Source organism: Micropterus salmoides, unplaced genomic scaffold (genome assembly GCF_014851395.1).
Source record: "Micropterus salmoides isolate LMB-PRFRI ecotype aquatic unplaced genomic scaffold, ASM1485139v1 Ms_hic_scaffold_23, whole genome shotgun sequence".
In the NCBI taxonomy this organism is placed as follows: domain Eukaryota; kingdom Metazoa; phylum Chordata; class Actinopteri; order Centrarchiformes; family Centrarchidae; genus Micropterus; species Micropterus salmoides.
Window position 1 is genome coordinate 12,634,409 of NW_024041484.1, and position 21,975 is coordinate 12,656,383.

Consider the following 21,975-nt stretch of genomic DNA (forward strand, 5'->3'; position numbering starts at 1 on the left):
GGTCTACTCAGTAGCTGTTCTGGACCTTGCGATCTTATCACACAATCTCCCTTAGCAGATGGAGTTTCCAAGTTGTCTCTTCTGAGCACCTCTACTTGTCCACGTTGGTGCAAAAGCTGAAAGCTGACATTGAGATCAAAAGTTCCAGAAGAGTGGACTTTTCTTTTGTGTTTACTGGAAATGAAAGTAGCACTAGCAGATTAGCAACTTCTGTATCCATAGCAACCAAGAAAAGTTCCACTGTTAACATTTAAGTCTGTTAAGTTGAAAGTTTAGCCAACTTAACTAACTGTCTGCTCTTACCTGTGTTCAAAAGACTCACGATTGAATTAACAGTAAGTTAACCTTATGTAGTGGCTCTGAATGGTCTTGCTGATCAAATAAGAATATTACATGTAACAATGTTAGGCAAGTAACGTTAATATTCTTCTGTGACTGTTTAAAGCTAATTATTACTGTTTTTGTATTTCATACTACTGCTTATCCACAGGCTAAATCCACATCTGCATTGCCATGTTATATAATGTTTTTACCTTTAATACACTGTTGATTCTTTCCATTTCAGGTATCTGAAAACTAAACAAGTAGTCAAGCTGTCCGATATTCACTCTCCTGGTTTTCCAGCAACTCCTGAGGGAAATGTCTCTTTAGCTGCTAAGCTCCACTATGTTCACCAGCTAGTCACTAGCTTTGTTTGTTTTCCATGCGTACAGTGCATTTATCAGAGCTTTTATGCTGAAAAACAAGGTACTGGAAGCTAGGTTGACAAGATAGGTGATAGTGAGCTAGAACATCTAGCACTTAGAACCAAAATGGTGAGCTGAAAGTTACTAAAACACTCCAGAGAACTTTGGGGTGATCATTCTCTTTGGGTGATCATTCCCTATGGCTGACCCCTATCACATTACTCCTAGTAATTTATCCATTGTTAATATAATATACAGTACATTTCAGAAGTGAACAGGCAATGCTTAACCAATCATTTTACTTGATTTTGATTGACATCATACATTAATGACTCATGCTATCAGCCACTCATATTATCACTATTATAAGTGTTATATAATTTTAATTTTAAAACCCTTCTGTTGCGTTGGAGCATGGAAATAATCAACCACTGTGGATTTTAAGTATTAAGGGAAGGAAAACCATCAGCTTAATTGTCATTTAAGCAAGAGATTTGAACTAGAATTAAACTACTAAAAATGAGAGGATTTTCCCCCATTCCTTCTAAATGTTTCAAGAGATACGTGTTAATGAAGAGCCCCTGCAGCTGATGTACGCCTGCAGCACGCCGCACACACAACTAGACGTAGAAAGTGCAGAGGCATAACTTTGCCCATATTCGGACACTAATACGACCATCTGTTTTCGGGTGCAGTTAGAATTGAATTGAGTCAAGAGAGTGCAGACTGGACGGAGTGATAGGAATACAAAGTGAATGTTTCTCGTCCTGTGTTTCCAGATGGACAGGTGCCAGGAGCAGCTGGAGCAGGGCCTGCCACCATGCCCTGAGATAGAGGAGGAGTGGAGGAGGATGCTCCGAGACAGGAAGAGGAGGCAGAGGGACAAAGAGGAGAGAGAGAGGGTAAAGTAACACATAGACACACACAGAGATCACTGGTCAGGAATTGATTAAAGCACTGAGGCACAAGAAAAGAAGATAGAGTGACAAAAGAAAAAAGAAGTGGAGCTGGGACAAAGACGCGGGGCAGGAATCAATTAAGATTCTGAGGGACAAAAGGGCTGCTGTATACCTGAACATGCAGACAGACAGAGAAGTAGTAGAAACACTCCACACTCACAGAGACTAAACAGGAACTAGAATAGTTTTCACCACTTGCACAAACACAGGACACGACTGGCTGACAAACAAAATTGGTGGCTGTCTACACAAGAAACTCACACATTGCCTGTATCTGAAACCAGTTCAGCTGTGTGCAGCTTGTCTGTTGTTATTCTGATCTGTATTTTCTCACCCAGTTTATTCCTGCTTATAGCCGCAGACCCAAAAAGACACCACTCTATATACTCTGCATGCACAATGCCAAACCAAAAAATAGCAGGGAATCTGCAGAAACCTATATGAATTTAAGCTTTTTTCTACTTTCAGAGTCATTGTCAATCATGTGTTTTAAGCTTCTTCTTTAAATGTAAATGTGATGAGACAAATATGTTTTTTTTCCTGTTTATTTTATTGGAAGTTCCTGCTATTTTTTGCATTTAAAGCCGTTATTCCTTGTTTTGTGTGCGCTCCTTAGATCACAAGCCAGCGGATATACGGTTCATATGCATGAGAAAATCGCCATGTCTTTGAAGTCTCAGTCAGATTTAGGCACAGTTCATTTGCATGCCGTTGTGGGGGTGAAAGTCAAAGGGGGGTCTGTAGCGTCACAAGGACATGTGAACACTGGAAGATTTTTATTTTCTCAGCAGGAGTCTGCCATGGTTACAAATTGATCCATCAGCCATATTGGGTTCAAATTAATTTTGTCTGCCACTGTCAGTACTCTACAAGCAAGTTTTATTGAAGGAAGAAAGATGTTTTCCAGCCTAAGTTAACATATACCTGCATATGGTTAGTTTGGTTGAGGTGTTTACGTGTTATCAGATAATTAGTGCTAATAGTCTTTTGGTATAGTTTGTAATAGTCTATTTTAAGATGTATTCATTTTCATTTTTACTCCTCATTTTATTATTTAATTGTAAATGTAAATGTATTGTCAGTGCAGGCGGCACGGTTGTACAGTGGTTAGCACCCCCGTTGCCCCCGGCCTTTCTGTGTGGAGTTTGCATTTTCTCCCCGTGTCTGCGTGGGTTCTCTCCAGGGGCTCCGGCTTCCTCCCACCATCCAAAGACATGCGGACTAGGATAATTGGTGACTCTAAATTGTCCTTAGGCATGAATGTGAGTGTGAGTGGTTGTCTGTCTATGTGTGGCCCTGCGTTGGACTGGCGACCTGTCCAGGGTGTACCCGCCTTTCACCCGATGTAAGCTGGGATTGGCTCCAGCCCCCGCGACCCTGTATGCAGGATAAGCGGTTGACGATGGATGGATGGATGGATGGATGATTTGTCAGTGGGCCGGACAGCGGGGTAGAAGTGGGGATGGGGGCACATACACTGCAGAAACAGACACCACAGAGTATGGACAACACCTGTAAGTGAACGGGGATGGGAGGTGGGGACAACAGGAAATAGCAGAGGGAAACACCAATTGCAGAAAGCAAGGAAACCTGCCAGAGAATGAGGAGAGGGGGCTTGGGGCGGAGAAAAACAGCAGCAATAAGCAGCTGACATAGGAAGACAACTGAGAGAGAAATGAAAACGAGAAACAGTCAGGCAAAATAAATAAACAACACAGCACAGCCATGAGAGCTGGAATAATAACAATTAATTTAAGGTTTTAAGCAACTTTAAAAAAAGCATCAAGAATAATTCTACCTGTGACAACCAGGGACAACCTAAATTTGTTTGTGTATATGTCTGTATGTGTGTGTGTGTCCATATGTGAGAGTGTGTGTCTGTGTGCGTGTGGGTGAATGTGTCTATGAGTGTGTGTGTGTCTGTGTGTCTGTGTGTGTTCGTGTGTTCACAAGCCTGTTACAGAATGTAGTTGTTAGTAATAGTGGTACGCCAAAACCGCGCCACACCGACTCCAGCCACAGGCAGGCAAGAGCCCCATTAGGGGCTAAGATATATATATATATATATATATATATTTAGGTTTTTAGAACCTAAATACTGTAGCCTTTTTTATAAATTAAAATATATTTTTTTGACCCATTTTTAAAGACTTTCCTGTTGAGTAGGAACGAATGGGCTTGGGGCTGAGAGCCACAGACAGGGTTGTTGACATAATGAACAATATAAGATATTGCCAGCCGTATCCTTTATTCCACACTTCCGAAAGAGAAAAACAGCTTTCATTTGATGTTGAACATCCAGTTGAACAAGTGCAGCTTACTATGGATTGGTATTATTTTATTCCAAAAAAGAACAACAACTCCTTTATAACAAACCCAGCATCTCTAGTATCACTAATCTCTTTAATGTGTATTTTCGAAAAAAATGATCAAACTTTTGGCCTTGCGATTGTGAGCTCATGCACTCAACTGTTCACTTGTGCCTTTGCATTTGTCTTAAGAAGTAAGAAAAAAAATTGCTAAATAAATTATTCCATTTTCATGATTAAAATTCAGGAAGATTTAATTTTAACTATTTAGTCCAAGGTCATGCAGTCTTACATCAAATATTAAAACTGCCTCTGGTATTTGTGTGTGTGTGTGTGTGTGTGTGTGTGTGTATGTGTGTTTGTGTGTGCAGCTGGCTGAAGAAGAGGAGTGGAATCAGTTGCCTAATGGAGAGTACACCACAGCTGAAACCCGTCCCAACGCATACATCCCCCTGACCGGCCCGCTCCCTCTGCCAAAACCCTACGGAGCTCAGGCCCCCTTCAAACCATCCCAACCAGGAGCCAACATGAGACACATCCGCAAACCAACACTCAAACCCTTAGAGATATAGAAAACAACATTCATAAACATGGGGGTGTTGCTTTGGGCTTATTTTTTAATCCCCACCGTTCACATCAGTATCCTTCAGAAGCATAAAATGTAAAAGCCAATGACGATTTTTTTTCATATATTTTCCAGTGCATCTCATCTCATTTGGCACATTTCTATCATACTTGATGTATCTGCTCTCCACACACCGCTCTGTGCCGCTCCTTCCTCCTCCTCCCTGCTCCTTGTGTATGTTTGTGTACTCACTGTCCAGCATACCACTGCTGTTTTGTCATGTGAGTGCTTACTTGTGGACTGCATCTGGTTGTAATTTTGTTTCCTTTTTTAAAAAAAGAATTACTGGCAAGAGCTTGTTTACACTCTAGCTTGCAGTAACACTACTTACTGTAAGAGAGTGGAAGAGAAGACAGAGGACTTAGTGGAGATAAAACTTGTGTTGTATTGTTACATCGTATCTACTAATGAAGTTTTGTATTTATTTCTGTAATTAGCAACACATCATTATCGTCTCACTACCTTTCTCTTAAAAATTTCTCAGGGACACTGGAATATTTCGACATATTCTTCAGCCGTTTCATCCCCCGCACTTGTAATCTTGCAGCCGATGCATAAATTGCAATGGGTTTAAGCTCTAAGCTAGGCTAAGAGTGGCTGCTTAATGCCTGAAATGATAAATGTAAATATAGAGAGGCAGATCAGGCAATGAAAGAACATAGAGAATGACAAGAGAGAGGAGAATTTCAATGAAGAGGAATGAGAGACGGCCGTTGCAAAAGGTGGCAGAGGACAATCGTAGGGAAAAAATGGATAAAAGCAGAGCTCTAAATGGGACGGAGAGTCAAAGTCACTTGCCTTTTGAAGTATCTAAAAACTTACTGGAAGTACCTGCTGATCTTAGCTTGAGTAGTTATGGTGCTAGTGAGCATGTTTTGCAGCTTGTAAGCACATGTGTTTGTTAACTGCGTTCATGTGGGGACCATTACTGTGGTCATTCATGATTCCCAACTATTTCTGTACTTCTGTAGTCGCTCAGCCAATTTGAAAATCAATATAAATCATAATTTGATCAAAAAGTATATGTACACACTGTTTTTGAGTTTAGTAAAAAAACAACATCCAAATAGAATTACAAATGGCTGAGACTGATCTAAAGTAAATATATTATTAGTCATAATAATACCTTGTAATAATACAAGGCTGATAGCACATGAGACGCCGCCCACCCACATCAGTCGGTTCTTTAGTTGCCAATGAGAGTGCATGAAAAAGTGGTTAGCAAGTCAAAATAGTTGTAGAGGGTAAACTTGAAATAATTATCTAAAAGTATTGGCTAAATCATTTAAATAATTACATAAAATGAATACATAAATAGTTGAAATATTGTAATTAGCTAAAGTAATGGATCACCTGTTGAAATAGTTAGCTAAAAGTAAAGGATTAACTTGAAATAATTAGCTGTGGCGATGAGTTGAGCTCATCTGATAAGGATGTGGGGCTGAGTCTGACAAAAAACTTTGTGTCGGCCTACTCTGTGTGAGTAAACTTCCTAAAAGTTTCAAGAAGGCAGCAGGTTGAGTTTATCCAATTTTGAGGCAGCCCTGTCCACCTAACAATGAGGTGTGTGTGTGATCATCCACTGCAAGCTGTCAGATAAACTTGCCCCCTAACTGTTGTTGTGCTTATTTGGCCTGCTACATAACACTGACTGCATAGCAGAGTGCGGAGGAGGCAATTGAGTGGGAAATGAGGGATTCATTCACATTTAAAAGGAAGTTCCCCAGAAGAATAATGATATGAGACAACTGTACCAAGGTGATAAAGCTCATGGTAAAAAAAAAAGTGTATAATTTGGCACTAATGTAGGTATTGAAAAACAAGCATGTCTGAAAGCATGATGGGCGTTTATTAGTAAGTGACTCAGCGCATATGATGAGCGATGCTGAGATTATCTGCAGACTTTAGGGGAACTCAGCTGAGTTTGTCCAAAACACACAATTTTGTGAAGAATCTGAGAGCTCACTTACTGTTCTGCAGAGCTGTTCAAGCTACAAACTATTTGACTGCATGCTGAGATCATTTCCTAATTTACCTCAAGGCTCCACAGTGCAACTGGCTCTAAATATTCTTGGGTTCAAAGGAGATTCATTGGAAACAAAGTTAGCCAAGGCCTAACTGTTGCCACGGAACTTATCGGTACACCATGCTCTTCAAAAGTATGGCAGAGAGAGAAATACAGAAAACATGGGGCAGGGGGAATCTCTTTATTTACATTTCATCTTACAAAACTTTTTTGTGTAACCATAAGAAACATGAGTGCTTAAGAAATCCCTTTTTTATTCAGAGGAATGTTTTGTCATTTCTCAATTCAAAGCACAAACACGGAGGTGTAAATAATCTCTGGCATTGAGTCTCGTGGGCTGCTAACATTCAGACAGTGTGAAAAGGATTATGAACACATGCCACCCACACACACACACACACACACACTCACCACCACTACCAAAGAATTTCTCCACTTACAGTAAGAGCTTAGTCATGATTGAGGGCACACGTTATGGCACGTTATTCAAACTAGATGTTTGTGTGTGTGTGCAGGCAGGGTGAGTAATGTCAGTTTTTAATTTTTTTATTATTTTAATTTGTATTGCCCTATTAACCCTGTACTGTCTTCTTTGATTTTATGGTTTGTAAAGCATTTTGGAGATTGATTTTTACAATAGGCTATATGAATAAAGGCACTATAAAATGAGTGGACTGCTAATTTTTATCCTTGTGTATTACCTTAGACCTTGTTTACTTTTTCTTCTGCCAGCTTCCTGGTTTATTGTAAGCCGATGAGTAAATGACAATTGCATGGAAAGTGCTAAAACAAAAAGAAGAGCAATGGTGTTAGCAAACTAGCTCAGTCTTGCAGTTATAGAGATATCAACCTAAAGATTGCTAACATTAGCCATCATAATATACAAGTCATACCAGACCAATAAGGCTGTAGCAGCAAAACCCTGAGTGTAAAGAATTTAGTAGAGTGTGTTTTATTGCCTATGAATTCAACTTTTCATTTATATAAGTAAGAATATGAAACCTTGTCTTACAAAAGTAAAATAGTCTAACTTTAAATCACAATATAGCTAGTTTTAGACAATTTAAGTGAGACGAAGTTCTTGTACTAAGAATGTGTGTGTGTGTGTGTGTGTGTGGTTTAGGTATGTAGTCCCACTTTAAAATAGCCTAAAACTAGCAATTTTGATTCACTTAGCCAAACTTCTTGTATGGTCTCTTGTGTTTAGACAATGTTTAACATTTTAAAACTGGCTGAGGGAAAAATATGTTTATATTACTTAAAGTAAGGTATCATTTTGTACTAAGAATGTGGTATATCTCCTTTTAAAAGTAAATATAGTCTCACTTTAAATAAATATTGAGCTAGTTTTAGGCAGTTTTATGCAAGCTAATGTTTTTGTATGGTCACTTGTGTTTAGACGTTTAATATTTGAGAATTTTGGCTGAGGAATTTGTAGAGAAACATGTTCATATTTCTCTAATTATGACATCATTTAGTGCTGTGCAGCAACATAGGTATCATACCAGCACTAGTATCAAAACAGTTCAAATGATAGCCAGCCCTTATTCTCCGTACAAATCCAGCAACAGTGAATTTCCTAAATATTTGAAACGTTCCTGATAGCCACTTTACTCAGTCATCTCAAAGCTTGAAAATCCTTCTAATCCTTCAGCAATTTAGTTTTTGTATAAAGTAACAATCAGTGTATTTCCTATTAAGAATATGTTAATTTGTATATTGAAAATACAGTATATTCCATTTATAACACTGTTTGGGCTTGTAATTTTAAATCTTTGCAAGGGCCTGTTAGTCTCACTGAGTTATACCAGCACTCCTTTCAGCTGCAAATATTCTGTATAACTCATTGTTAAAGACCAGATTGAATGCACAGCAGCCACTGAGAGACCATATCAAGCGGCTCTGTCTGCGACGCTTTTGTCAGCATGTAATCAAGTTGATGGGGTGCAGCAGCATTACAGAGAGCACAGGAGGACAAATAAGCGTGTTTGATTTATAAATACTGTTTGCAGTATTTGACATCAATGTTCATAAATTGTATGAGAGGAAGTGGAGAAGTTGTGGAGAGAGAATTGTTGCCGCTACAGAAATATGAGTTCAGATAAACAGCTGCCTGCAGTTATTGATTTTTAATAAAAAAAAAAATGATAAGCATGTTTCCCCAAATTGAATTGTGTTACTATTGTTTCCATTTTAAACACAGTTCTTACATTGTTTGTGTATTGTAAAATAACAAGCCACTGTCCCTCTCACATCATATCACACTTCAGTATTTAGAGGTGGAAAAATAGGATGACTTTTTTTATCCGATCTGCCTCCTATTCCCCCCTCCATCTTCCCTTTCTGGGCGTCTCCATCCATCTATGGCTCTGTCCCACCCTAATTTGTCATAAAACACTGAGAGCTTGTTTATGGGCGCTCAATCTCTCCATTCATCTTTCGCTTCTCGCCCTCCGTCCCTCCATCATCCATCCATCCATCCATCCATCCATCCGGCACTTGTCCTCAAGGCCGAGTCAATGATGACAACCCCCCCCCCCACATCTGTTTCCCCCTAAATCCATCCATCCCTTGTCCCTCTCCGCCCTTCCGCTCCCCTGCACATCCTTCATTTTTCCTCAAAGCCCAGCAGTATTACTGTCTGTTTCAGAGCCGTCTCCTCCACAAACCTCGCGTCCACGTTCTCCTGCTCCTCGAAAGGGTTCAGAGCTGGAATGCAGGAAGAGAAGTTTAGAGAGTGATACAGCTTCTTTTAGGGAATATAACACAAGACACAGCCAAACACTTCCTTCCTTGCTCCTTCGTGATGAGAGGCTGCTGCATTCTGACCAAGCATGCACATAAACACACACAAGCTGTCTTAATCCTCCAAAGGCAGGATACACACACACACGTACACACACACGCGTACGCTACCTTGTTCCTCTATATCAGAGAGCATTTTTGCCAGGTAGGTAAGAGGCAGAAACTCAGGTCTGAAGCCTGGCCTCTCTCTGCTGCTGAATGTAAATCCCTGAGGAGGAAGGAAAAGCAAAAACACAACTGTGTATTCTGCAGGCTTTCCGGACATACACAGTCAAGACAAATCTGCAGAAAAAACCTATTACCTTGACTCAATTATTTCCTCTTATGGATCTAAACATTTTAGGCACCCATATATTTTTTACGAATTGCTACTGGCTCTCCATACCAGTCCGCAACCCAATTAGATGACTGAAACTGGCCAATGGCATTGGGTGTAGATAGATGCTGTGTTGGCTGTACAACTGGGGCCACTGTTTAAACACATTTAATAAGGTAAGGTAAGGATTCCTTGTCAGAAACCTGTGATAATAGTGGCAAAAGCCCATCACAATTTTCCAGAGCCCGAGGGGATGTCCAATTGACCAATAGCCCAATACACAAACATATCAAATTTAGAAGATTTTAAAAAAGGAGACAAGCACCACCATCTTCACAATTTGAACAGCTGGAATCAGCACATTTTTGTAGCATTTTTAGCCAATAATCTTTTGTTTTTTGACTAAATTTGTACAAAATTAATGACATTCCCATTAGCTTTGGCTGTAATATGTGTTTATTGCTAATTAGCAAATGTTAGCATGCTAGCGACACTAAACTAAGATGTTGAACAAGGTAAACAATATACCTACTGAATATTATCATGTTATCATTGTCATTGGGAACATGTTAGCATGCTGATTTAGCATTTAGCGCAAAGCACCACTGTGTCTACTTACAGGGTAAGAGAAGCGCTAGCATGGCTGTAGACTCTTTGGCTTGTTGCTAGATAAATGACTGATCAAATTAAATTTGACATCAAAATGTCTATCAACTAAGTGAGTGACAAACTAACCACTTCAGCGCTACACACTTCATGTCACACTTTTTTTTCTGGAGGGATTTCATGTATGTCTGAGAAATTTTCCCCATAGTTAGCGAGTGCTAATGAGTTCCTTTATCACCTTGTTTTTGCTGTGTTTCTCCAGCAGAGTCGTGACATAATCCCTGGAGATTGAAGCTGAACTGACAGGATGGTCCCACATATGGTAGATCCTCTGCTCCATAGGCTACACACAGACACACACACACACACACACACACACACACACACATTTTACAATTTGCATTTTAGGCATGTAGCTAAAAAACCCATCCCTGAAGCATGTGAACATCTGTCCCTTTCCATTTTGCCAACTGGAACTCAAAACCATTATTTAGGAGTTGACTGCTAATGAGGAATTCCAGAGGAATCAAAATGTTCTGTGCACACCACAGTAATAAATATCACGTAATAACCAAACAGAGACAACAGGTGTGGCTGACAATAAGAGAGAATGCAGCTTTTCCTCAGGGCTGCTTTCTGTCCAGCTTCAGACTCGCTGCCAAGTTGATACGGAGCTGCTGGATCCCTTCAAGGGTTGTGTTATTGTCAGAGGTGAGAAGAAACAAGTTGAGATTAATACGTATGTTTTTGCTGAGACAGTGCTATTAACAAACTATTTTGCACAATTGTCTCCTTTTGGTGTCGCCGTTTTTGTTGTTTATTGAGAACACGCAGCCGTTTGAAATGAATGATGATTATTACCTGACTGAACATGTAAAAGGAGTAGGCAATATGGCTCAAATCCTTTTTTACGGTATATGTCTTTTTATATCACAATATAGTCCTCTTTCAATTGAAGTTCAATTGAGAGTGTATTCATAGATAAAATAATCACATGATAATTTATTTAGCTAGAACACTCAAATAAACTCAAAATAATTACAACCTCTCAATAAGAATGCAGCCTTTTAGAAACTTTGAAAAGACATGTGAGAGTTAAACACATATATAATGAGAGTTATGAGGGGTGCTTAGCCAAGATATGAATTTCCAGCAATGGGCCATCTCCTGTTTTCTAGCTCTGTAGGAGTGTGTGTGTGTGTGTGTGCTGTACCTGCTAAATCTCTCCTGCCTGCCAAACTCACCCAACAAAGGTCTGACGGGCAGGAAACAGAACAGAGACACTAAACACTCAACATTCCTCTGATCACAATGCGGATGGAACACACACACACACACACACACACACACACACACACAGCTACAGAAGAAATATACTGTACCCACACAAGAACACGTGGAAGTTACACAAGAGTTAGGGACACACATAATACACACAGACTCGGTAACTACCTACACTACCCCCTCCCCAACACACGCACACACACATAAACACCAGCCAGTTACACAAGTGCTTGGTGATTGGCTTGAGGGGGGCTTGAGGGAGATGAGACCTAAAATAGCTTCAAACTCTTAATTGGACCAGAACGGAAAGTTTTGGGAGAGAACCATTCGAGAAAAGATCAAGACTTCCTTCTCACTAATAGATGGGATTATAATAGCCTCATGCATTGTTTTATACCATCCAGGCTGAGAAATTCTCACCGGCCATGGGCTGCTACATTTCAGCTCTGACCTCTAAGTTTGTACGCTCGACATCTCACCACGTGGACGGCTGATATTATGCTATGAGATTCTTTTTGGAGTGACTACACCAGATAGAAAAGGTTGAATAAGCTCCTTTTAATCTTTCCCTGTTAGATAAGCTAATCCAAACGACCCGTGGCCCCGCATACAAACCTTGTGTTTTGGCCCCACACACTCAAACACACACAGAAGTACCTCAGGGAGTCTCTTAAGTATGCTGAACTTCAGTCTCTCGTTGGCATCACTGTTGTCCAAATCTGAACACAAAGAGAGAGAGAGGGGAAAAGAGAGGAGGCATGGTGCTAATTACTCATCTGAAGAAGAATATCACATGGAGGGACAAATAATTCCATGTCACACCTTCTTTCTGTACTTGTATATCTAAGTTAATTACTCAAAATCCTTTCTGAAGGAACCGTGGGATTAAACATCTATTTTCTTTTCCTGGAGACACTGCAGGTAAAACAAATGCAAATCAACAAAATCCCAAATTGCTGTAGCTACAATAACTATTCTTCTTATATGCTCATTTCCATGGATAAAAAAAGCATTAGAGGAATAGCTCACTTATATAGAAAAATGACAATGTTTTGGCAAACAGAGCTTCCCAAGCGCAAGAGGATTCTGAGTCAGTACCACTTTCTTATTCTGGCTGTAAGAAATTTCAGAACGCTGTATTTTTGTGTCACAGTGAGATCCATCAATTCAAAAAGGAAACAGAAGCAGAGAGCCTGTGACATCCTTTGACCTGGCATCTTGCTTCAGCGGCTTCTGGAAGACTCCCAGGAGCTCAAAAGCATTCTGGGATATGCAGTTGGCATACCTCCCGTCTCAGGGTGTATTGTTATAAGGGGCAAAAAACACCTCAACTAACTTCTCAAAATGTAGGTGAGCAGATGATGAGTTTTTCCCAGATTATTAAATTCCTTTCTTAAACTTTTTCCACCAATACAGTCTATAACATTACATTTGTCAGTAAACCACTTTGGTCTAGACTGAAATACAACAATTGGATGGATTATCATGAAGTTTTGAACAGAGAAAGAATCATATTGTCATCATCAGGTCAAAATGTATCCAGTGCTCATGACATATCACCACACATCAGCATGTTAGCTGAAATTAGCATTTAGCTCAAAGCACCACCGTGCAGTAGGTCTACAAGTCTCTAGTATGGCTATAGCGTGTTCACTCCTCATCTGAAAATGCCAGCAAGAGCCTAATTGTTGGATATTACATCTACATTTGCAATCAAAACTATTCAATCCCCACTGCAAATCAGGTTTATTGTCAACTATTACAGACTTTCAGCTGTTTGCAATGAACAAATCAAACAAAAGCAACTGAAATAGCGTTTGTTTTCCCAGAATTCAGTTTCAAAATGATTCAACACCCCAAACAGAATCCTTCAGAACAGCACAAATATAATATGCATAACAGGTGTTGCCTCGAGCACACCTGGTGCAACTGGGCTTCGTTGCAGAAGAAGTCCTGGAAGATTTCTACAGTGGCCATCAAAGTCCCCTGACTTGAACCCAGGGTTTCGACCTGGGTCGGGCAAGTTGATTGGCTAGTCGATGGCCTGTTCGGGCTAGCTGACAGTTGCTCTTTCAACATCGGAAGTCAGCTGCTTCACTGTCTACGTCCTACGCCATTGTAATGGTGTCCTAAAGTTCCCCGTGTCCCCTGGCTGCTCTGTCTCAACTCTCTGTGATTTGTGGAGTTTGCTGATGACCAAATAGCGTTTCTAAAGTACCGCGGCCGTTATGTAATTAAGGTTAAGGGTCATAGCTGGTTCAGCCCGGACTGGGAGCTCGGAGAACCAGGGGAGTATTAGTGTTTACACCTCTACTCAAGCACTTGAAATTTTCAGGCCAGGATCATGGCTAACCTGGAGCCGGTGTTATGCCAAATTTTGCATGCCTGCCGAGAATTGCATGCACCTCCAAATACTGCTTTTAAATGCCATAATATTCTTTGTGGGGTTCATCAATGGCGATAAATGATTCAGGTATATCTTATGAACGTTTAGAGTCGTTAATATGTTTTTACACTTAGTATAAGTAGCATTCCTTAAGATTCAGCAAAAATATGTGGTGATAACCGTATTTGATCAAAGTGTCTGAAAAGGACCTTAAGAGGTGGATACATAATTCGGCAATACATGATGATGTAGGCGGTAGGATTTGCATCCACCTCTTTTCTCTGCAGAAATGACCGGTACCTCCCGCGAGGTGCATGCAATTCTCGGTAGGCAAGCAGAATTAGGCACAACACCTGGCGAGGGGGCAACAAAACCGCGATCAGCAGCCTCCCATTGAATGTGGAATGAACAGGTCTGAACACAGTCTCTAAGACTAACAGGGAATACAGTACCGTAGTGATTTACAGAGTTTCTTGGTGGACAGATAGCTCTACTTTTTGCTAAACTGCTAACTGAATCTGTACCTAGTTAGCTCGGTTAAACGTGCAGCTAGCGGTCCTATTAGCTGAGTCAGCCCCGGGGTGCCAAGAGCCAAACCCGCCAACAAAACCACCTCGGCACTGTATTCCCTGTTGTCAAACCGGCCTCCATCGGTCTCGGAGGCTGTGTTCAGTCCCGGTCCAGCTGCAGTGTTAACTCAATGGGAGCTGGAAGTCTGCATGACGGGGTACGGACGGTTACATTCAGTGCTATTGTCTATGTTACTGTAAACGCCAATCAATATTTGCACCAAGTCCTTCCTTGTCTTTGTGATTTTAGATATGTACAAGCAAACAGCACTCTGCTTTCTGTTTACTGGGGAAATTAAATAAAACAATTACATTAAGATATTTAAAATGTTATAAGGAGAAAAGCAATCAGTTATTTATGGTATGAATGAATCATTACAATGCAAATACGATTAATGAAGTAACAAGAAGGCAGTTGCAGTATGAAAACCCAGGAATATTACTGAACTAGACACCATTGCTCATGAGGAATGGGCCAAGATTCCTCAGGAACGCTGCCAGGAGCTGGTGTCTGGCTATGCATTTCGTTTGCAGCAGGTCATAACAGCAAAAGGATGCTCTACTAAGTACTAAAGATGCTTGCTATGAAGGGGTTGGATAATTTTGAGACTGGAGAAGTCAAAGGTTGCATTTTCAGCTGAACTTGACAATAAACCTGATTTGCAGTGGGTGTTAAATAATTTTGATTGTAACTGTAAATAATTACCAGTATAAAGTCCAGTAATAGGACTGGATTACCATTTTGTTTCACTTCATGATTTATGTAAATTGTTGAAAATATCTGTGATGTGAATGGCATTTCAGAAGCTAGGAACCAGGCTTGGAAAGACTGGTAAGAATGATAAATTCTATATGGGAATATATGTTTGTGTGTGTTTCTAATGAGGCAGAAAGTGCACACCTGCCCTGCCAATTACCCAGGATAATATAGCAAAAATGTAAATAGGTATATACTTATTTGGTTAAAGTGATGCCCTCTCACTTCAAAGTCTCGAAACATTCATTTCTGTCACTTTGAAGTTTAAAACCATTTGGACTCTGTCCTTTAAATAATCTTTTCATCTTTAAGGATCTTTGTTCTCCCCATGAGAAAGAACCATGTAAACTACATCAAGAACAAGAGTAATGAGGAAGCCCAGATATTTTTTGTTCTGTTGATCTCAGTGCCAAGTCACAATGTTTGGCCTTTGAACAATGTGCTTTCCGTGGTATGAAATCCAAACCAAGACATACAAACTACACAATATCATTGTCTGTGAGTAATGCACTGAAACCCAATGGTACCTACCTTTAACCTCTGGCCTCTTGTACATACAATGTAAAAAGTATTCAAAAAATGGTTGTTTAAGGATGTTGCTTTTTTCATGTGTTAAACTTTCACATGTAATAACCACTGAAGTCAGATAACTGCAGCATCTGGCCAACATGCTCAACCAGAGGTCACAGCTGTATAGGGTGACCTGGTTTTACAGGTTCAGTGGTTATTTAGTCTTCAAGAGCAACCATTTACGCTGTTCCACCATGTCTACCAGTAGTCATAGTTTTCAGTCACGTGACATGCGCGGTGACCTGCGGTGTAGTGATTCTAAAGATGCACAAAGCTTTGAAGAGCAAAAACACACAGTCTTGGTTGTTGTAGCCAAATGGCTTTAGCTAGCTTTCTCGCAGGTGGTTAGCCTGCTGGGTGGCTGGGGAAACATGTGATTGGCTGAAAGGGCGGGCACTGGTGACTTCATTGTCATCAAAAGTAACATTATGAAATAAAAGTGTCACTGTGAAAATATAACTTCCAAAAATATATAAATAATATAATCAAGTTGTCCACGTATTTTACACAACGTATTCATATTAGAATGTATTTAATAATGTATTTTATATTTTAACACTTAGGGGCTCCATACTAGAGCTGTTCACCACATTGAACAGCCCTGTAGGTTTAGGGGGTTTCTGGGGTAATTCAGAAAGTAGTCTTTAACAGGTGTGCCCACGACCATTGTGGTAAAGTAAAATATTTCATGCTGAGCAGCTCAAAAAAACATGCAGTCCGGGCTCGGCATAAAAGGAGGCTTTTTATTTGTCGGATTTGCTTCAGTGAAGTCTCATCCTTTCTTTATCGTTCTCCTTCATTCCTCCTCCATGATGACCGCTGACTGCAGCTCCAACGCCTCTTCCTCCCTCTTCTGTAACTCCTCCATCAATAATTGCTCCACGCCAGGAATGCCACTGACCTCAAGCCTCAATCCCTGGTACATTGTTGCTGGTGTGATTATTGCAGTCAGTTGCCTGTTTGGCATTCCTGCTAACATCTGCGTGATCGTAAAACTCAGTAGGCATCTGCACGGGTCCTCCATGCCGCAGCGCCTTTTCTTCAACCTGGCAGTGTCAGACCTCCTCTGCCTGCTCTGCTTGCCTGTTGGTGTGGTCATTTTCTTCAATGGACCACATTTGACACATGAAGTCTGTCAACTTCTGTTTTATTTCTTCTTTTTCTGCATCACCTCCGACTTGAACATTCTGGTGCTTATAAGTATTCAGAGGTACTACCAGGTAAGACACTAACATTCCCACAAGGATTTGTTATTTGTCAGGAAAAGATACAAGAGGCAATAAGCATTAAGTTTGAAACAATTGAAACAAAAGCGGATAAAAATGATAAAACAATGCAATCCTCAAATGGATATATATATCGAAGACCATTCTGTGTAGCACTTTACATCACTGCCAGTGTCCTTCACAAATAAATATCCACAGATCATGAATCATGAATCATAGAAACTTTAAACTCTGAATTGGGGCTTACATGTTATCAGTGGGTTGTTGTCAGCTCTGATCCTATTTGCTTTTCAAAGCAAACATACATGAACAATTCTGTAAAGTAGTGACTGTAGAAAGCAATAAGATATCAAACTAAAAATGTCCTTCATTTGCCAGGTTCTTCATACCAAAAAGTGGGAGAGCCTGGCCAGAACATGGCAGCGGTTATTTCTGTCCAGTGTGTGGATGCTTGGAGCCCTTGAGGCTCTTCCAGTTGTTTTTTCACTAAAAGAGGTGAACACCAAAAGTGAGCGGACTGAAGGTCCTACCTGCAGGAATCAGAGGATCAAACCGGTGCTAGAAGTGGTCTACATCTTATTTATAGTTTTCAGCCATCTAGTCTTGTTGTCTTTCTACCTGCTACTTGTTAGAGGGGTCAAACGAAATCAAATGCCTGGAAAGAAACAGCCTAGAGTTAATAAACTTTTCATTCGAATAATCGCTGCCTCCCTGGTTGTTGGCTTTTTCCCTCTGATTCTTCGTGTGGTGTATGTGGCTGCCCTTTTCACAGATTCCGAGAAACTGCTTATTGTTAGTCAAAAGCTGACGTTTGTGGAATGTTTTTACTTTTTTAATCACTGTCTAAATCCATTCCTGTATTTCTTTGCCTCTCGGCATCACACAGGAGAAAGCAACAGTAAGAGAAAATTTCACCTCATGTCTTTAAATGACACCATCTAATATGGTCCCTGCATTACGCATGCTTTCATATGTTAAACTTCTTCAAATTAGTGTGCTTTGATAAACATAAAAACAATATGCTACACTTGGACTCAACAATGGTTTTGGAAATACTGATCAGTTTTGTGTCTCTAGGACATTTTTGTGTAATTTTGTGTCATTTGTTGCTGCTGCCTCTATATATTATATAATTATATTTGTAGGCTTATGTGTTTTAGTTGTTACAGCATAATTTATTGTATGACCTCCATTTACAACTGTTTATTTTAAATTAACTGACTAATGATATTTTCTATATTTTATCATATATTTTGGTCTGGGTCAGAATCCATATGTACAATAATGCTACCATTACTTATTGGTATTAAACAGTGAAACAATGAGTGTTTGATATCCTTGTGTATTTATTAGATTTTTTTCATTTTGTTTTATAGATATAAAACTTTAAGTCTATAACAGCTTAAAGTCAACACTAGCAGCCCTGTGAGGTTATATTTGTGGTGCTTTGAGCTGACAATGTTGACATCCCAACTTTTAGCAGGTACCGTATAATGTTAACCACGTTCACCACGTGCACAACTTGGCATGTAAGCATGTTTAGATTTGTTATTTAACACTAAATACAACGTACAGCTGGGAATGATGGGAATTACATTAAAACCATCCATTAGTTGTTGAAAGATTTCAGTCTAGATCAAAGTGGTGGACCAACGTACTGACATTGCCATCAGTAGAAAAATGAATAACCAAGAGGACATTGTACACTGACACCATACATGATCTTTCTTGTAAAACTTCTGAGATACGCAAAGAAAGAGTTAGCAGTGTCTGTGTGTGTCCGTGTGCGCGTGTGCATACCTGTCATGAGCCGAGACACAAAGGTTTCAGTGAGCTGCAGGACACCGTGGTCAATGTACTGTAGGAAGGTGTGATGAGGGAGGCAACGCACGGCAAACACTGCTAACAGGGTGTGATAGCCTGGAGAGAGACAGAGACAGAAAGGTAGTGCAGATGAAGGAAAAGAAGACATTTAAGCGTTTGATGTTCCTGAAAACAACAAAGGCAAAGAAAAAAAGTCTACAGCCATGCTAGCGGCTACGTGTGGTTGTATTTAGATGCAGTGGTTTGAGCTAAATGTTAATGTCAGCATGCCAACATGCTCAAATTGACAATGCTGATGTGAATGTTTAGCAGGTAATGTTTGCCACACTCACCCTCTTAGCATGTTAGCATGCTAACATTTGGTAATTATCACTAAACATGAGGTTGAGTTGAGGCTGTTGGTAAAGTCATTAGTTTTGCAAGTGTTTAGTCACAAACCAAAGTACTGGACAAAGAGCCATTAGCGTGGCTAAAAAATAAATAAATAAAGGCACCTACTGTTAACACAAACGTACACCTGACTGCACAACTTCTGACAACAATGTGTCATACTTTTATTTACCAGGGAAACTGACTCAGTATGCCTGCTGTTTTACAGCTTCACACTCACATTTACATCTGCGGCCTCAGTGTCAAGGATCTGCAGCCTTGCTTCGGGTCATTTCTCATTTCCTTTCTTCTTCACACACACACTTTAGGATTATAACCCACAAACTTTTACTCATGAGCGACTAAAATCCTGGGATTGTGTAACAGGGGTTAATGCAGCAAAAATTGTAAAAGGAATTCAAATGATTGAAAATGTATTCACACTACGCTTTACCCATGTCTACACTATGCTAATGTTTAACATATTTTTGGTTACATTAGTGCTGAAGAGCGCGGGTCTGTTGTCCCTTAGTGCAAACACACATTGTTATTCTGGGTGAGCCAGAGACAGACTGGATTATAACAACTGAAAGTGTTTGTTTGACTGTGTGTGTGTGTGTGTGTGTGTGTGTGTGGATGGTACCTGGTGGGAGGGGAAGGCAGAGACCCCTCGTGGCTTCCAGGATCCGCAACATGAAATGAAACACGGACCACTCGGCTGGACTGCCCTGCTGTGTGCTGGAACACACACACACACAGAAAAATTTGTATGGGAGTGTTGTGTAACGTGAGCGCACACGTGAAGAGGGGTCATCGACAGTTTTCACATGTGAACACACACAGCGGGGAGTGATGGGGGGTCTGGAGCACACATGCGTGTAGATGAACACACACACACACATTCTGTCAATGCTTTCTGCTTTACATTACATTAGATAGAAACACAACTTTAAATGCAGACACACACGAGGGAGGGCTACTCACAAGCACAAAACACGAGGGCCGAGTTTATGCTTCAGCCAGACTGACTCCAGCATGTGTCTGATGAGCTCCAGCTAAACACACACAAACACACACACACAGAGACACGCACATGTTAGTGCTTAGGGAAGGAGACGCTCGATTAGATTCAAGTGAAACATTTTCCTCAACATTCCGCTCAAGTCACAGCCCGGGACATTTTACACAACATAAGCATTTTGTGTGAAACATCTGAAACATGCAATTTAGACATATTTCTGCTCCGATGATGTTTTCTTCGTGGAAATGTACACTTTTATGATCTATGATCAGTTTCCCCACTTCCCTCTTTGTTTTCTCCCACTTCTCATTTCTAATTCCAGTGAACTAGAGCAACGCAATGGATCAGGATGTAAAGACACGTTCCAGCACACACATAGACTCGCCCACATCATTTCACCACATATCTGTCAGCATCCGGGGATCATTCAAATGATCATTCACCTGACTCGTCCAAAACGTGCCTGCTGCGTACTGGAACACACATACACACTCCTTCTTTCCACAAATCACCACTCTCTCATCTCGTGTGGAATAACAGGAAGGCAATCTGCCCCACTCACATCCTGCACAGCAGTGGGAAAACCTCCTCCAGTGACCTCAGGCTGGGAATTTCAATTAGCTTCACTTATGTAACGGACTTGCCAAAAATAAAAGAGGTGTCAAAGACAAATGCAATAATCAGCTCCTCTGGGCTTTTTACATTTTTTTTTATCACAATAGAAAATCATCAAAAATAATCTATTTAGCACATTGTCTATGCTAAATTTGTCATACTGCCTGTCCGCAAGAGGGGGAATGGGTTCCCAAAAACATCAAGGCACATCGGTGATACTGCATCTCTTTACACCATGGTCGCTGAGGTACGTTGAGGTATTTACCTAATTGCTTTTTTTTTTTTCTTTATTTTTAAGCTTTTATATTAAATGAATGAGGTTGTTTTCTTTCCTCCATATTTTTCTTTTCTTTACCCCTTATACTGAAGTTATATGTATTTTTTTTTCTGTTCTGTTTCTACTTTAATGTTTCTCTATTTTACCTCTCTTGTTGTCTTTTTCCTTTCTTTATCATTTTATTATTATTCATTATTATTATTCCCTTTTTAACTTTAAAATGTATTTATTTTCATTTTTAGTTGTTGTTCTCATAATTTTAATTACTTTTTATTCATTTTTTGCTTTTTTTAAATTTATTTTTATTATTATTTACCCTTTTTTCCCCCTTGATGGGGATTCTTTTACTTGTATTGTTTATGTGGTGTGTCATGAAAATCCATTTGTCTGTGTTTCATGTGTGTGTGAGATTGTTTAACCCTGGAGGAAAACGGGTGTGTGGTCGATAGACGCTGGTCACGTTTTTAATAACATGGCCACAATAATAACTGCTTTGTAACTTTAAACGAAGACGTGCAGTGTTCTTTTTTGGGGGGGATCCATTTCCTCTCTTGTGGACAGTCGTTACCTTACCGTACCTACCTACCTTCCAGCGTTTTTATTATTTGTTCCATTGAATTTGTCACAGGGATTTATACATTTAGGGGAAATAAATTATTCAAGTTTCATTTCTTTCTTTTCCAACTAACATCTCTTTTGAGATGCTCTGCTCGTTGCTGATGTGGTCCAGGCCCCTGAAGATGAG

General features: G+C 40.1%; 3 protein-coding genes across 3 annotated transcripts in view; 2 read left to right on the top strand and 1 right to left on the bottom strand.

The window, feature by feature from the left end:
- The window catches only part of ccdc146 (coiled-coil domain containing 146), a 47,973-nt gene extending 40,698 nt beyond the window's left edge, over nt 1-7,275 (top strand). The window contains exons 22-23 of the mRNA XM_038738975.1: nt 1,466-1,588; nt 4,326-7,275. Of these exons, the coding sequence (XP_038594903.1) occupies nt 1,466-1,588; nt 4,326-4,526 (324 nt within the window). The 3' untranslated portion in view covers nt 4,527-7,275. The remainder of the gene's footprint in view (nt 1-1,465; nt 1,589-4,325) is intronic.
- The window catches only part of LOC119918312 (gamma-secretase activating protein), a 40,518-nt gene continuing 25,313 nt past the window's right edge, over nt 6,771-21,975 (bottom strand). Inside the window, exons 26-32 of the mRNA XM_038738977.1 lie at nt 20,302-20,372; nt 19,961-20,055; nt 18,925-19,044; nt 12,274-12,335; nt 10,571-10,675; nt 9,522-9,618; nt 6,771-9,314 (exon numbers count right to left, since the gene is read on the bottom strand). Of these exons, the coding sequence (XP_038594905.1) occupies nt 9,214-9,314; nt 9,522-9,618; nt 10,571-10,675; nt 12,274-12,335; nt 18,925-19,044; nt 19,961-20,055; nt 20,302-20,372 (651 nt within the window). The 3' untranslated portion in view covers nt 6,771-9,213. The remainder of the gene's footprint in view (nt 9,315-9,521; nt 9,619-10,570; nt 10,676-12,273; nt 12,336-18,924; nt 19,045-19,960; nt 20,056-20,301; nt 20,373-21,975) is intronic.
- LOC119918314 (type-1B angiotensin II receptor-like) lies at nt 14,919-18,112 on the top strand. Its single transcript, XM_038738979.1, has 2 exons — nt 14,919-17,118; nt 17,503-18,112. The coding sequence occupies exons 1-2, from the start codon at nt 16,609-16,611 to the stop codon at nt 18,064-18,066; spliced, it is 1,074 nt and encodes a 357-aa protein (XP_038594907.1). The 5' UTR covers nt 14,919-16,608; the 3' UTR covers nt 18,067-18,112.